We start from the raw sequence: 17,290 nt of genomic DNA, 5'->3' as shown, positions 1-17,290 counted from the left end.
TTCAAATTGTCTAAAGGCCGAAGACCAGGATATATTAATGTATTTAGTATCTAAGGAATCTTAGCTGAAATCTCAACAATCTATTAGTAACATTAGTGTATCAATAAAGGCAACTCCTAACATATAAAATGCAGAAAGTTTGTGAATACTTTACCTTGTTCTCTTTCCAGAAATACAGAATCCCCTTACCACATACTGTTTCTGAGAGTAAGTTAGATTTTTAGAAATTATTCACCACTTTGAACAGAAACATACATGTGTCAGAATCTGGAAGGCGTGATAATCGTCCACTTCTTGCGCAACATAGTTATACGCTCTCAGAATAGCCACTCCAGCATCTTGCATCCCATCAACGTCCTCAGAGTCGTTAACCACAAAGATTAAACCAAGTCTGGGGGGAGAAAGGGGTGAGCAAAAAGAAGCAAATGAAACATCTCCAAGAATGCAACCCGTCAAAAAAAAGGAAAGGCATCGTCTTACAAAACACAGTTCACGTCATTCTCTAACGTGGTTGGCAAAGCTATTCATCACTTAAGAATAAAAAAAGCAAGTTCCCAAAGGTGGCTTAGACTATAACTATTGAAGCAAGTTGTTTCAAGATCATGAAATGAGACATCACTGACATGTAAGATATTGCTATAGTTTTAGATGGAGATTTCGTTCTGTTTTTAAATCAAAATTATGAGAAGTGAAAATTCTCAGAATGTGAAAACATACATGGGTGCAGTGGATTTTGAGATTTCAACCCAGCGATATGAGCATCATAGGCAAATGGAAAGCATTAAAATTTTTACTACTGCCCTTAAGTAAAAAGCTATATCCAGAGTTAATTACATTGTAAAACTTAAAGGAACAAACCACAAAGAGACACCATCACACATTTACAGACTGGCCAAAAAAATTTGCACTGGCAATAGGTAGGCCACTAGACTCCATCTCAGAGCAAAAGCAATGAAGAACGGCCAGTCTTTAACTAAAATGGATCACAGACATAAACGTAAAACACAAAAAGTTGTAAAACTCACAGAAAATAACACAGGATAAAACGAGGTGATCCTGGGTTTGGCAATAACTTCTTAAGTCTAACCCCAAAAGCATGACCCACAACAAAAAGAACTGGGTATGCTAGACTCCATTTAAATTAAAAATTTCTGTTCTGCTAAAGAAACTGCTAAGAGACTGAAGACAAGCCACAGACTAGCTGAAAATCTGTGCAGAACACATATCTGATAAAGGACTGATATGCAGAATATGCTAAGAGCTCTTAAAACTAATAATTTTTAAAAAGTTAAACTGGGCTAAAGCTCTGAACAAGCATCTCACCAAACAAGACATACAATCAGCAAAAAAGCATATTACAAGACATTCAAGGACTTCTGTGGTGGCCCAGTGGTTAAGAATTCACCTGTCAGTGCAGCGGACACAGGTTTGATCCCTGGTCAGGGAAGATCCCATGTGCCACAGGACAACTAAGCCCCTGCACCACAGCTACTGAGCCCATGAGCCAATGTTCCACAGCAAGACAGCCCACCGCCCTGAGAAACCCACACACCACAACCAGAAAGCAGCCCCCACTCGCCACAACCAAAGAAAGACAGGGTGCAGCAACAAAGACCCAGTGTGGGCAAAAATAAATTAATTTAAAAAAAAATTTTTTTAAGAATAGTTTTTTTTAAAAAAAGGATGCTCAAAATCACTGTTATTAGGGAATTTCACATTAAAACCATAATGAAATACCACCACACACCTAGGAGAAAGGGTACAACCCAAAACAGAAAACTCTGTCTGGAAAGGATGTGGAGCAATAGGAACACTCGTTTGTTGCTGGTGAGAATGTGAAATGATACAACCGCTTCAAACATAATGTGGCAGCTTCTCAAAACACTAAACACACTTTTACCGTAAGATAAAGCAATCACACTCAGTATTTAACTCAAATGCAATGAAAGCTTATATCCACACAAAAACCTGCACACAAATTCTTGTAGCAGTTTTACTCCTAACTGCCCTAACCTGGAAACAACATAGATGTTGTTACCGTGCAAATGGATTGAAAAAATATAAGACATCCACATAATGGAATATTACTCAGTGATAAAAAGAAGTGAGGTCTCAAGTCACAAAAAGGCATGGACAAAACTTAAAAGCAAACTGTACTGCTGAGTGAAACAAGCTAATCTGAAAATGTTATATACATTATGATGCGGGAAAAGACAAAACTACAGAGACAGTAACAAGGTCATTTGCGGGCAGGGGCTAGGAGAGAGGTAGGGAGGAACCAATAGGTGACACCCAAGAGATTTTTAGGGCAGTGAAACTAATCTATGATACTGCTGCAAAATAATGGTGGAAAATGTCATTATACATTTGTCAAAATTCCCAACATGTACAACACAAACAGTGAACCCGGGTGTAAACTATGGACTTTCACGAGTAAGAATGCAGCAACATCAGTTCGTTAATCAACACTGCTCTAACAAATACAAAGTCTATTCATTTTTTTAAAGTACAGCTTAAATAGAAGAAAATATAAACATATTTCAAACATCATGCTCTCAGAATGTATGTGGAAAATTTGTGTATCCAAAGATAAGGTGGTTGAGAGGGTTTGTTTTTAGATTAAAAATTGTCTGGTTTTTTTTTAAATCTCTTTTATGACAGAAATCACATGAGTACGCTCCAGGCAGGAATGATCTAAATATTATTTTTATGAAAATAAAAATAAGGGAGAGAACCTAATTATATCCTCACAAAGTGTCAATACTTCCCTTCCCCAGGTATTCAGTTTCTAAAAAGGGCATCAGAGTCGTTCTGTTAACTAAGTTCCAAAATTCAGACTTTGGGTTCTTCCAGGCCCGGTCCCTCATCAAGGACCAGCAAGAAGGCTCTCAGATTCGTTCTCTCCTCTCCTCACTGAACTGCCAACAACCCAGCCACCACATTAACGCAACAAAGGGAAACAACTGCTGGTCTGCCTCTCCCCTAATTGTTCACAACACGCCTGTGAGGCCAGTGCCTTCTTCTTATCTGCCCTTGCAATCCGAAGACCACACTCCTTGTTCCTGTCTCTCAATCCAATTCAGTAAATTTTTAACTAGTGCCTACTGTGTGCCATGAGCCAACTTCTTTTTCTTCTTTTCAGTGAGTTCAGTCACTCAGCCGTGTCCAACTCTGCAACCTCATGACTATAGCACACCAGGCTTCCCTGTCCATCACCAACTCCTGGAGTTTACTCGAACTCGTATCCATTGACTCAGTGATCCTATCCAAACATCTCATCCTCTGCTGTCCCCTTTTCCTCCCACCTTCAATCTTTCCTAGCATCAGGGCCTTTAATGTGTCAATTCTTCACATCAGGTGGCCAAAGTATTGGAGTTTCAGCTTCAGCATCAGTCCTTCCAATGAATATTCAGGATTGATCTCCTTTAGGATGGACTGGTTGGATCTCCTTGCTGTCCAAGGGACTCTCAAGAGTCTTCTCCAACACCACAGTTTAAAAGCATCAATTCTTTGGTGCTCAGCTTTCTTTACAGTCCAACTCTCACATCCATACATGACTACTCTTATATCTCCCTTTTAATCAAACATAGCTCTGGCTGTAACCCACCACTGAGCCAGGTAGTATTCATGTTTATATTAAAAATTTCATCGAACGCAAAACCTCTGCTTTTCCATCAATGAAAACCCACCTTTTTCTTCAAAGTCTACTTAAATCCAACTTTGCCATGAAACCTTTGTCCTTCCCAAATATCCATCTATAGTCTTTTGTTTCCCTGAAATTCCAAAGAACTTATAACTAGTAAGGATATCACTCAGCACTTAACCAAGTATCTTACAGGAAGTAGGTGCTGTACTTTTCCAAGAGGGGAGAAATGTGCCTTATATACCACTCACAGTACTTAGCTCAGTGCTAAGTATGGAACACACAATAACATTTGTTAACTAAAGAGCTCTTTTCTTCTTTATTTTCATGTTTTCTAAGAATTCAAATTTTATCAACTCATAAAATTATCAGATATTATTTAGAATGTGAGTGAAAATACTTTAACCTTTATATGTAAAACCTTAAAACATTGTTCTTAAAAGGCACAGTGGAAACTCAGCCATTTAAATACTCTGTTGGTAGATTTGGTAAAAACTATTTAGTGAAATAAATGTGTCTGGTTGCATCTATAAAAAGCTGTGTATACATTTAGCTCTGAGTCTAACAAAAGTTCTTGGCAATACTTCTTATCTCTGCCAAAAGTGGAGGTAGGCTTTGTGATGTGGACACTTATGTAGGAAAATTCCCTTCCACTGGAAAATAAACTGAGATCACACGCTATTTTTACATGGGCTATTTACTAATAACTCAATGACAATAAGATTCTATTCATTAAGAATCAAGTTCTCTACCCCAAAATACACTGGCTTCACACTGAGCTAAAGATAAAACTGTTATTAATGATCCCCACAATTAATTATCCTAAAGTTCAATAGTACCAGATTTGCATTTAAGAATGACAAACAAAACTTCAACTAAATGTTATATTATCAAATCAACAATGATGTTACCTTAGTGGTATATGATTACTGAGGAACATCTCAGCTGTGTTCATCAACTCTGCAGTGCTCTCGTGAGCAGGATCAACTATGAAAACCTATGGGAAGAGGGAAAGGAAAACATGAAATGACATTGATTCAAATGTCACTGGGTCAGGAAAAATGCCTTAAGTCTTCTTATTGGGCTGGCCGTTTTCCTCCAGCTACTTTTGAACCTTATAAAAAAGAAATTATACAAATAGCAGTTACCCTCCTTCTGTATTCAAAGAACATGGTACTCAAAGACTAAATGATTTTCTCATGATCTTATGCTAACATGAAAGCTACATCCAGATACCTTATTCCTATCCTTCACTACTTAACACTACATATTTTATTAATTCTTCCACTTTAGAAAACAGAGATTAGCTTCTTGGGTATTTATTTCAAAGGACAGAACCCAATTTTTAGACCACAATAATAGGTATCATGTATTAAGCTCTCATGATGTGCTTTAAAAAATAATAGCCATCTCACTGAATCAAATAAAGTTCTCATTTAATAAATTATTTCATATGCCAAGAAAAAAAAAGACAAATTTTGACTAGGAAAGGAAAAGAGGGGGTTTCGAAAGAGTGACGGAAGTGCAGAAGATCGATTCCCTGAAGAGTTCTCAGGAAGCCAGCCTCGGCCCTCACCGGCCCCGCCTCTTCAGGAGCTACATGAGGGAAGAGAAAGACATGGGACGGGGAAAGAGGCCAACTAAGAACCTCTATCTCTCTAAAGCAGTGGAATAGGATAAAAAGTAGGAGCTGGCAAAGATTTATTTAAGAGAATAAACTGAACTATCAAATTTCAGGGACTAAGCTACTCAAGAAAAACAGTATATAATTTATCTTCTGAGTGAAAAAGGAGAACTATCTTAAAACTCAAGACAATCTAAACCCTCAGGTTAAAGATGAGGAACATTCCTTATACACGGACATTTCATAGCCCTACAATGAATACATTTCCAAACCCTTTCAGTTTGAACACAGAGCTAGAAAAAGAACATGTTTAGTGGTGGTAGTGGGGGGCGGGAGCGAGGCAGAGAAGCAACTAGTAAAGGAGAGAAGTGAGCTCTAGATGTGAGAGAAAAGGAAGAAGGCAAGGGAGAAACAGAGACCATGGCCCAGCCACGAGGAGCCCCACTTACCATGTTGTGCAGGTTCTTCCTGATCTGCCGGATTACTCCAGGAAAGGTGGGGCGGAGCAATTCTTGCAGACTCGACGGCCATGAATTGTATCTGCTATCAACCTCCAGGTTGTTGATCCACTACAAAACGAAGAACACAACATGGTGTATATACTTTAGTTACCACCAGCAAAATTTGCAACAATAACACTAAGACTTTATTTCAAGAAGAATCACACAGGAAAAGACCATTTTCAAAAACAGATGAAGTAGAAAAATGAGTGACCAGTACTTCCCTCTGGGCCAGTGGTAATGTCCCCAATGCAGAGAGCACAGGTTCGATTTCTGGTCCAGGAAGATCCCACACGCTGTGAGCCAACTAAGCCTATGTGCCACACTGCTGAAGCCCACAAGCCCACTGCCTGTGCCCGGCAACAAGAGAAGCCACTGCAAGGAGACGCCCACACACGGCCACTAGGAAGTAGCCCCTGCTCTCGATAGAAAGACCAGATGAAGCAAGGAAGGCTCAGCACAGCCAAAAATAAATCAATAAATAATTTTATTTAAAGTGACTAAAACACAAGCCACAGAATATAAGGAGGTATTTGCAACTTACAAAATCAATAAAGGACTAGTGTCAAGAATACCTACAGAAATCTAACATATCAATTTAAAAAGTCAAGGAACGTATGAGAAATAGAAATGGGTCAAAAATATGAAGAAGGAATTTATAGAGGAATTTTAAATGGGCAATTAACAGAAGGAAAGATACACAGCTTCACTAGTAATCCAAGAAATATAAACTAAGCACAATGTAATTTCATTCATATTGTCAATATCCAAGAATAGGCAAAAATATAGAACAATGGGCATTTTCATCCAATTCTGAAGTCTGGAACAGTCACTTTGGAGAAAATGACCTACTAAAGATGAAACTTTTATTACTATCCTACCACAAAGTACTGCAGCTCCAGGTATCTACCCCACAAGGCTACCCACTCTGGTATTCTGGCTTGGAGAGAGTCCATGGGGTCACAAGAAGTGGGACATGACTGAACAACTTTCACCTCACTTCACTTCAAAGATGAAACTTTTGCTACTATCTTACCACTAAGTACTGCACCTCTAGGTATCTATCTCAAATATTAAATTCTCAAATGCACAAAGAGAGAGGTACAAAAGGGCCATAACAATACTGCTCAAAACAGTAAAAAATTAATTCAGCAGTGGCCACAGGACTGGAAAAGGTCAGTTTTCATTCCAATCCCAAAGAAAGGCAATGCCAAAGAATGCTCAAACTACCGCACAATTGCACTCATCTCACACGCTAGTAAAGTAATGCTCAAAATTCTCAAAGCCAGGCTTCAGCAATACGTGAACCATGAACTTCCAGATGTTCAAGCTGGATTTAGAAAAGGCAGAGGAACCAGAGATCAAATTGCCAATATCCACTGGATCATCAAAAAAGCAAGAGAGTTCCAGAAAAACATCTATTTCTGCTTTGTTGACTATGCCAAAGCCTTTGACTGTGTGGATCACAATAAACTGTGGAACATTCTGAAAGAGATGGGAATACCAGACCACCTGACCTGCCTCTTGAGAAGTCTGTATGCAGGTCAGGAAGCAACAGTTAGAATGGACATGGAACAACAGACTGGTTCCAAATAGGAAAAGGAGTACGTCAAGGCTGTATATTGTCACCCTGCTTATTTAACTTATATGCAAAGTACACCATGAGAAATGCTAGGCTGGAAGAAGCACAAGCTGGAATCAAGATTGTCGGGAGAAATATCAATAACCTCAGATATGCAGATGACACCACCCTTATGGCAGAAAGTGAAGAGGAACTAAAAAGCCTCTTGATGAAAGTGAAAGAGGAGAGTGGAGAAGTTGGCTTAAAGCTCAACATTCAGAAAACGAAGATCATGGCATCGGGTCCCATCACTTCATGGGAAATAGATGGGGAAAGAGTGTCAGACTTTATTTTTTGAGGCTCCAAAATCACTGCAGATGGTGACTGCAGCCATGAAATTAAAAGATGCTTACTCGTTGGAAGGAAAGTTATGACCAACCTAGATAGCATATTCAAAAGCAGAGACATTACTTTGCCAACAAACGACTGTCTAGTCAAGGCTATGGTTTTTCCAGTGGTCATGTGTGGATGTGAGAGTTGGACTGTGAAGAAAGCTGAGCACCGAAGAATTGGTGCTTTTGAACTGTGGTGTTGGAGAAGACTCTTGAGAGTGTCTTGGACTGCAAGGAGATCCAACCAGTCCATTCTGAAGGAGATCAGCCCTGGGTGTTCTTTGGAAGGACTGATGCTAAAGCTGAAACTCCAGTACTTGGCCACCTCATGTGAAGAGTTGACTCACTGGAAAAGACTCTGATGCTGGGAGGGATTGGGGGCAGGAGGAGAAGGGGACGACAGAGGATGAGATGGCTGGATGGCATCATCGACTTGATGGACAAGAGTTTGGGTGAACTCTGGGAGTTGGTGATGGACAGGAAGGCCTGGCGTGCTGCACTTCATGGGGTCACAAAGAGTCGGACACAACTGAGTGACTGAACTGACTAAAATATTCATAAAAAATAAATGGATTAAATGGTACATAATATTTGTACAAAAGAGCAGGGTGGGAAAGTATGTGTATAATACTTTGTTCATGTATATAAAGAGTATTTCTGGAAGTATATACAATGAACTGATAAAGCCTATTGCTTCTAGGAAGAAAAACTGGACAGCTCAGTGAAGAGTTTTTTCAATACACACTCTTTTGTATGTCTTAAATTCCACATTGCTAATTTATAAAAGATATTTTTAAAAAATAAGAAAAATGTAAAACATGACATGATAAACTAGATCTTTATGTATCAAGCAGATAAGTCTTGAAAAAATTGTTGAGTAACTCATTTTTTTAAAATTTGATGAAGGATACTGAGATATGGCATTTTTCAGAATTTTAAAAACATATGACAGGGAAGAAAATGATCAAATAAGTGACAGAAAATGATCAAATAATGCCCACTTCAAAAGATGAATTACTTGCAGGGAGGAGAGGGGTGGAACTAGGAACAGATATAAACAGGGCTTTGACTGAAACATCTTTTCTTTTCTTCCAAGGAAACATGAAATGATTAAACTAATATTTAGTAAGTATGGCAATGGGTCCTATGATTGTTAGTTATGTCAATATCTTTACTCTGTAATGAAAAAAATTCTACAGAAAAACAAATCACGTAACAGTGTTCATCAACATAACAGTTATAACACCAAGTGAGAACTCAAGTAGGAAACATCTACATTCTGTATTACTCCCCTTCCCAAAAAATGTCCCTAAAATAAATGCAGGACAGACAGCACGAAAAAGGGCCTGGAGAGCTAAAGGCGCGGGTACATCTCTACCGCTTGTATCACTCTCACCACAACTACCCCAGGCAGCTCTAGTCCCTCTAGTCTCTCATATCTGAGGAGACAAAGGCCCAGAGACATCACACAGCAGATATTAATCTATATGAATCATTCAGTATAAAATGTCAGAGTCTTTTCTTAAAGGCTGGGTAGCTAAAATAACATTTTTAAACAAAATCACGCAAGCCTAGCACGCAACTAAAAAAACTAAACACTTTCCCAAGAGGTGCTCAGCTGACTCCTAAGGAGATATAAAATTCAAAAAATCACTGTCTTCACCACATTAAACCAAATGACTCTACTTTCTGGAGCATTTAAGAGCCTACTTTATTATATACACATATGCCATATAAGCAGTTGTTGCAAATCTTTGATGCCAACGAAAGAGATGACAGGAATAACTTATCTTTCATAGAAGACAAATGCGAGATCCATAATAAAATAATTGGCCAGATCACCCCCTGGACACTCACGGAATACCTACCGAAATAGCAGGGCTCCTGATGTCTACAGCATAGTCGGCCTCAGAGGGTTGTATATTCAGTTTCAAGACATTATGCAGAGAAACACCTTCTATTCCCAGTCTATGTAGACCCTCCATCACCCGAGCTTCATTCCTCAATATATCAAACAGACTGGGGGAAAAAAACAGTATTTAGGAAAAAGGGCCCTAAAAAAATTTCTCACCATGAAAAAATTCATCAGTTCAAACTCAATGCCCCATCACAGTAGCTGAGAAATCAAAAGAGGAGATTCTTCCCTTGCTTCATTTTGTCCAAATATGAAGAACAGAGTGGGTAAGATTTGCTTCTTGGTTGATATTTATTTATACTTACCAATGTATACATTGTGTAGAGATTAACTACACACACACACACAATTTGAGGATGAAATAATCCTAAATCTGGATTTTACACCGTATGTTTTTAAAAACACTAAAGTAATCTCCCCGTGATATTTCTTATAACTGCACATGAATCTACAACTATCTGAAAATAATTTAGTAACACCAAAAAATACACTAAATAATATGTGTTTCAATATCAGTATCAATTCCCACAAGGCCCATATACATATGATCACAGAAAAAGGTCTGGAGGAATTCACACCCAACTTAAAAGGTCTGCAGGGTAAGGAAGATTAAAGAAGACGAAACGAAATGAAGACTTTACTGTTTAGTTCCTTTATCTCTGCATTATTGAAAAGTGTTTATAAAAAGCTAGTACACAGTTTTGTAATAGTATGGGAAATTAATGTTTTTTTAATATAAAATAAAAACAAGAGCAGTCTTTTAATGTGTTCTTTACCAATTTTTTTACTAGGTCTGAAAGCAGTATGTGGACATAAAAGCTTAATTAAATTAATGTGAAAAGTATCTTACTGTGGAAGCTGCTTCTTCTGAAGCATTAACCAACCACAGCTTTTGTTTTCACTATTATAAAGCCTTAATGTCAACTATGTCACTTTTAATTTCAAAGATAAAATCAGAATTCCACTTGTCTTCCATACTCACCCATCCCAAAATTCATGGGGACAATTTAGAGAAATTTAATCCTAAACCACATTTTAACAAAAAGATAGCTATTCAAATGATAGACACTTGGACCTTAAATGTCCAAGGCATCAGATGTACGTTATGATAAAAAATGGCGAAGTATTTCTCTGCCCATCCCAGCCAGAATATGGACTACCTAAATGCACTCACTGGGCTGCTAAGTCATCAGGTTTTGCAGCATGTCACATCAAGGAGGAACAACAGTCTGGACATATCACAAGGAGCCATACATTACTAAAACTTTCCAGAGTAAAAAATATTTATCCATACCTGAATATATCTTGTGTCTCTAAATCAATATGAAGTCCATTGATGAATAGTGCTGAATCTCCAGGCTGTAACCCTAAAGTTCCCTTGAAATACTGAAATATTAAAAATGGATTAAGGAGTAGGAAGAGAATGTTTAACAAAAATATCCACGTTTCTGGCTTTATGTACAAATATTGACAATGATCATTACACTGTTTCCTACAATGTTGGGGTAGGGAGGGTATTCAATAAGCCAAGTGCTGAGATTTACTTTTCTGCTACCCTTGCCTGTCTGTGATACTAGTCAAGGTTGAGCCAGCAGTCACTAACAGCTGGCCTTCTGGATGAAGTCCAGGGATCTGATCCAAAAGGGTTTCAAAACCCTATACCTCCCTTAAACCTCCAAACTAAGGCATATCAAAAAACTGAGTCACTGAGCTAAGGGCGGCACCTATATGCACCCAAGCTCTCTAAGGCCTGGCCGTTAGGGGGCCCTCCAACTGATGCTCACAGTCATGGTGGGACACACACGACTGCACAGCCCCTGCAGCCTTCAGAACCGCCTAACCCACTGGAAACACTGCTTTGATGCCGTATCATAGCTTCTATTGACTTCTATCCTTTCCACTCAATTCTTCCTCTCCAAGGAAATCGGAACTGTTAATGATACATTAGACACCACACAATAGAGAAGGAAAGAAACAAATCAGATGCTAGGGACAGAATTTGGATCCCTAAGCTCTCCCAGGGCTGGGAGTGAGCAGCAGGGACCGCTGAGTTCCCTTCATGACCCCAGCCAGTGGACCAAGAGCAATGAACTCTAAGATCTATCTAGCACTGTGTGGGAAAAACATAAAACAAAACAATACCAAAGCCACAGCTTTTGCTTCTTTGCCCTGAGAAGATAAATGATAAGTAAGAGAAGGGTAGATAATAGAAACCTGCATCAATGAGAATCAGAAATTTTTACATGGGAAAGAAAAACCCCACATCTGCTCACTCCAAGGCTGTGAACACAACACCCTACTGACTGGGATCTATGAGAAATGAAACACAACTGAGGGCGGGGATCCCATGCTGAAAACAGGTGACCGAGTGGAAATTACCAAATGCTCTGTTCTACTGGGCTTCAACAACCCTGCCAGGCAGAAGATGAGAAGATCCTTTTCTGGAGACTACACAGCTTAAGATGAAAAGTGTAAAGATCTGTCACTGGAGTGCCCTAAGAAATGGCCATATCACCTTAGCCGACAGTCACAGAGGCGCATTCTTAGGGCTTTCAGTCAGTTTTTTATTGTCTTGCTCTCCAATACAAGTATTTAGTGAGAGATCACCAGGTATCTCAGGAAAGCCTCCAACATTTAAGAGGCCAAGCCAAAAAGAAAGGCAACTTAAAAGCAAACAGACTATGAAAAGAGAAGAAAACACACACATGAACCACTGACATCTTCAGAAAAGTAACACCATATAAAGAAGAACCCAGTAACAATAACCCTTGTAAATTAAGAATTTGACAACTAAAGAAAAGAATCTCAACAAATGGTTTGAAAATCCATCCCAGAAAGTTTAAAAATTAAAGACAAAAGAACTAGAAAACAAGAAATAAAACATTTTTAATTAGGTCAAACAAGTCAAGAAGGTATAACATCTTAAAGAGTAAAGAGGAGTTCTAGAAAAACAGAAAAGAGAAACCAAAAAGACCAAATGCAAAGAAATAAGTCCGGAAAATTTCCCAAAACTAAAGGAAATTATTTTCCAGATGTAAAGGGTCTACCAACCACTAAAAAGTACAAAGGCTTTTTGAATAGGCATTGTTGTTGTCGTTCAGTTGCTAACCCGTGTCCGACTCTTTCCACCTCCATGGACTGCAGCACATGAGGCTCCTCCATCCTCTACTACTTCGCAGAGTTTGCTCAGAATAATGTTCATTGAGTCAGTGATGTCATCTAACCATCTCATCTTCTGCCACCCTCTTCTCCTTTAGCCTTCAATCTTTCCCAGAATCAGGGTCTTTTCCAAAGTTCTTCACATTAGGGGGCCAAAGTACTGGAGCTTCAACTTTACCATCAGTCCTTCCAATGAATATTCAAGGTTAATTTCCTTTAGGATGGACTGGTTTGATCTCCTTTCTGTCCAAGGGACTCTCAAGAGGCTTCTCCAGCACCACAGTTCCAAAGCATCGATTCTTCAGCACTCAGCCTTCTTTATGGTCCAACTCTCACATCTGTACACGACTACTGGAAAAACCATAGCCTTGACTATACGGACCCTTGTTGGCAAAGTGATGTCTCTGCTTTTTAATATGCTGTCTACGTTTGTTATAGCTTTCCTTCCAAGGAATAAGCATCTTTTAATTTCATGCCTGCAATCACTGTCCACAGTGACTTTGGAGCCCAAGAAAATAAAATGTCACTGCTCCAGTTTTCCCCCTTCTATTTGCCATGAAGTGATGGGACTTGACACCATGACCTTAGATTTTTGAATGCTGAGTTTCAAGCCAGCTTTTTCACTCTCCTCTTTCACCCTTTTCACGGGGCTCTTTAGTTTCTCTTCACTTTCTTCCATCAGACTGGCACCATCTGCCTATCTGAGGATGTTGATATTTCAACCAGTAATCTTAACTCCCAGCTTGGGATTCATCCAGCCCAGCATTTCCCATGATGTACTCTGCATACAACTTAAATAAGCAGGGTGACAATATGTACTCCTTTCCCAATTTTGAACCAGTCAGTTGTTGCACATCTGGTTCTGTTTCTTCTTGACCTGCATACAGGTTTCTCAGGAGACAGGTAAGGTGACCTCATATTCTCATCTCTCTAAGAACTTTCCAGTTTTTTTGTGACCTACAAAGTCAAAGGCTTTAATGCAGCCAAAGAAGCAGATGTTTTTCTGGAATTCCTCTGCTTTCTCCATGATCAAACAATGTTAGCAAATTGATCTCTTGTTCCTCTGCCTTTTCTAAACCCAGTGTGTACATCTGAAAGTTATCAATTCACATACTGCTGAAGCCTAGCTTGAAGGATTTTGATCATAACCTTGCTAGCATGTGAAATGAGTGCAATTTTATGATAGTTTAAACATTTTTTGGCATTGCCTTTCTTGGCATTATCACCGTGAAATTTCAGATTACTAGGGTCAAAGAAAAGATCCTATGATTCAAAAAAAAAAAAAAAAACCCCATATAAAGGCTTCAGATGTCTCAAAAGCCATAATGGAAACCAAAATTCCAAAGACCAATGCCTCCAAACTTCTAAATAACTTCCAACCTAGAATTCTATACCCAGCCAAGCTACTGATAAAATCAGAAACAGAAGGGACTTCCCTGATGGTCCAGTGGTGAAGACTCTACTCTTTCATTGCAGGAGGTGCAAGTTCAATCCCTTGTCAGGGTACTGAGATCCATGCAACACAGCATGGTCAAAAAAAAAAAAGGAAAACTGATTTCCTAGAATTTACCTCACATACAACCCTTCTCATGAAGAATGATTTGCTACATCAAAATAAGGGAATAACCCAAAATCAAAGAAGACATGGAATCCAAGAGATAGGAGATTCAACAAAAGAGGTTAAAGGAAGGTCCCAGGATAACTGATATGTACTAGACATAAAGAGAGGAAGACATGGCAACCCACTCCAGTATTCTTGCTTGAAGAATCCCCATGGAGAGAGGAGCCTGGTGGGCTAGAATCAATGGAGTCGCAAAGAATCGAGCATTACTGAGCGACTAAGCACAGCACAACACTAGACACAAAGAACAACCAGTCCACAGTAAAGCAGATCAAAATTGATATAATCATGACAAAACTAAAGGGATAGTAGAGAGACGGGGACAGTGCCAATATGAAGTATTGGTAGACAGTGGGAGGAGTGGGAGCGCAGTGAAAGAAAGTTAAACCTCACCATTGTAACAGAAGCCAATATATGAGGCTGGAAAATGAGAAAGTACCCATTTAAGCTTGCTAGAATCCAGAGATAAATATCAAAAGAAATCAGGAGTTGAAACCAGATGCTTCTGGGAAGGGGGATACATAGGGAGTGGGACATGATAGGGGGGATGTTATTTTTCTAAAGAAACTGATAACATTATTTGAGTTATATTCATATTCAACTGTGATTAAAAATGGAAAGTATAAAAATGATTCCAGAAATGAATCAAAATACCATCATCTTTAATAAAAGAAGAGTAAAACCATTAAATGTCACTGATTTAACTCACATTTGTGCATCTTTAAAGATATAATACAAAATAGAAAGGTTACTATTTTCCATTGGTTAGTACCTTCTGATTCTCTTCCACTTCAGCTCTAAGTTCTGAACTCACAGCTGTTTTTGTTATTGCTCTAAGGAAAGAAAAATATTATCAGTGGTTTAGTATTTGATATACATGACTTCAATTTCCCTACACGAAACAACACATGGTTCAATAAATTACAAAAAAAACTAAATGGAAAAAACTCTAAACCTTTACAATTGATAAAACAAATTTCTCCTCTCAGATGTGTATATTTGTTCATTATCATAAGCTATAAAACCAAGGAAAAGTAATAGTAATAGCTAATTTTAATGGAAATGCAGTTATTTCCAGGAACTTAGTTAAATATATGCAACTCTATTCCTATACATCATCTCTACAGCTCATAGAATAAAAGGATAATGTTAAATAAGTTAAGGCTACAGACTGCTCAACCCTTTTAAGCATATGTATGTCTTCAACAGGGCTTCCCAGATGCCACTAGTAGTAAAGAGCCCACCTGCTAATACAGGATACATAAGAGATCAGGTTTGATCCCTTGGAGGAGGGCATGGCAACCCACTCCAGTATTCTTGCCTGGAGAATCCCCATGGGCAGAGAAGCCTGGTGGGCTACAGTCCACAAGGTCACAAAGAATCAGACACAACTGAAGCGACTTCACACGCATATATCAATAGCACACATGACTAAATAAGGATGTACTACATTATTTTTAAGTCCTGTCTAAGTGTTTTCCAAGACTAACCAAGTAAACAAATTTATTTACAAAAGCATCTCAGTTAAAACACCTCATTCAATTACTCAAGTAAAGGACTGACAATCATTTAAGTTTCTAAAAATGTGGTTTTTAAACAAATTTGCCTCATATTTATGAGAAGTAGAGGACCTTTATAGAACTGAAAGCAATGCAGAAAAGCTGCATTCAAAACCTTAATCAGTGACTATGAATAAGTCAGCCTCTATAATTCATTTCCTTCATCAAGATTGATTAAGATGATATATATGGAACTGTTTAGGAAGAAAAGCACTAGAGTCCACACCAGACCCTAGATTAGTTACGTCTGCATACGTTAAATTTTGTTAACTCATCTAATCCTGAAAGGCAGGTACTGTTATTTCTGTTTTATTGCTGAGGAATGTGAGTATTTGCAAAGTTACTCTCTTCAACCACACAATGCAAGGGTGCCTTCTTGAAAAGATGGCACCATTAGTAGTACAGCACTGGTAGCAACAGAACTTTAATTTTCTAGGCATTTTCATATTTTAGTGGCTTCAACATGGCGTGAGCATGGACATAATCAGACACATGTTAAAAAGAAGACTGTCTCAAAACTGTATTACTCTCTGTTACCTGGCTTTGGTGGGAAAGTTTTGACTGAGATCCTTCATAATCACGAGAGCTAACTCAATTGGTGCAGCCAAGATCCGTGCAGCAGTCTGAAAACTTAGATCTGCAACAACGACAAACAGAAGTTGAAGTGTATTAATCTAACACAATGAGAAATGAGAAATAGGCAAAAACATTTATTTCCCATTATTTTCTTGGTAATTAAGAATACCTTAGAATGCCACCATTTCAGAGCGTGTCCAGGTTTTACTCAATTCATAGGCCCCTAAAGTGTTTACTGTAGCTGTTTCTCAATCTGCCTGCATAAACACTAGGGTACATACCAACACATTTAGCACAGGATTAATCCATCCCAAATCCTTGTCCTTCTTCTGAATTTACAACATACCACAAAGTACAGCAAAAGATTTTAGTAAATTATCTTGGGGAAAAAAAACTTTGATATATAGTTCTTTGGACCAGAAGAGCACATCCTGCCATACTGAGATGACTTTAGCATCCAACTGTTTAATAAATGTGTACATGTAGAAACACAAAGATTCTGACAAGCTTGTTTCTAGTTTTACAAACTAACACATCTGGTCAAAGAGAGAAAGATCTGGTACTCTTCTATAAATATATATTATTCTGCTAAGTGTTACCTGTCTACAAAAGGACTTCCTTCCATTTCTGATAAATCACAATAAATCACATGACCCTTAAAATCTGTGAATAAATACAAAAAAATACAAATTCTAACTTTTTTAACACCGTAAAATTTAGAACGATTCTTCTACATTTTT

At 38.4% G+C, this 17,290-nt stretch overlaps 1 protein-coding gene across 1 annotated transcript in view; it reads right to left on the bottom strand.

Moving 5' to 3' along the window:
- The window catches only part of UGGT1 (UDP-glucose glycoprotein glucosyltransferase 1), a 108,982-nt gene that overhangs the window by 68,953 nt on the left and 22,739 nt on the right, over window positions 1-17,290 (bottom strand). The window contains exons 10-16 of the mRNA XM_018065924.1: window positions 16,512-16,611; window positions 15,188-15,248; window positions 10,930-11,021; window positions 9,589-9,739; window positions 5,717-5,836; window positions 4,555-4,640; window positions 256-391 (exon numbers count right to left, since the gene is read on the bottom strand). Of these exons, the coding sequence (XP_017921413.1) occupies window positions 256-391; window positions 4,555-4,640; window positions 5,717-5,836; window positions 9,589-9,739; window positions 10,930-11,021; window positions 15,188-15,248; window positions 16,512-16,611 (746 nt within the window). The remainder of the gene's footprint in view (window positions 1-255; window positions 392-4,554; window positions 4,641-5,716; window positions 5,837-9,588; window positions 9,740-10,929; window positions 11,022-15,187; window positions 15,249-16,511; window positions 16,612-17,290) is intronic.

This window comes from Capra hircus, chromosome 2 (assembly GCF_001704415.2).
Source record: "Capra hircus breed San Clemente chromosome 2, ASM170441v1, whole genome shotgun sequence".
NCBI lineage: Eukaryota > Metazoa > Chordata > Mammalia > Artiodactyla > Bovidae > Capra > Capra hircus.
Note: the sequence above shows the minus strand (reverse complement) of the source record. Positions and strands in the feature narration are given on the sequence as shown.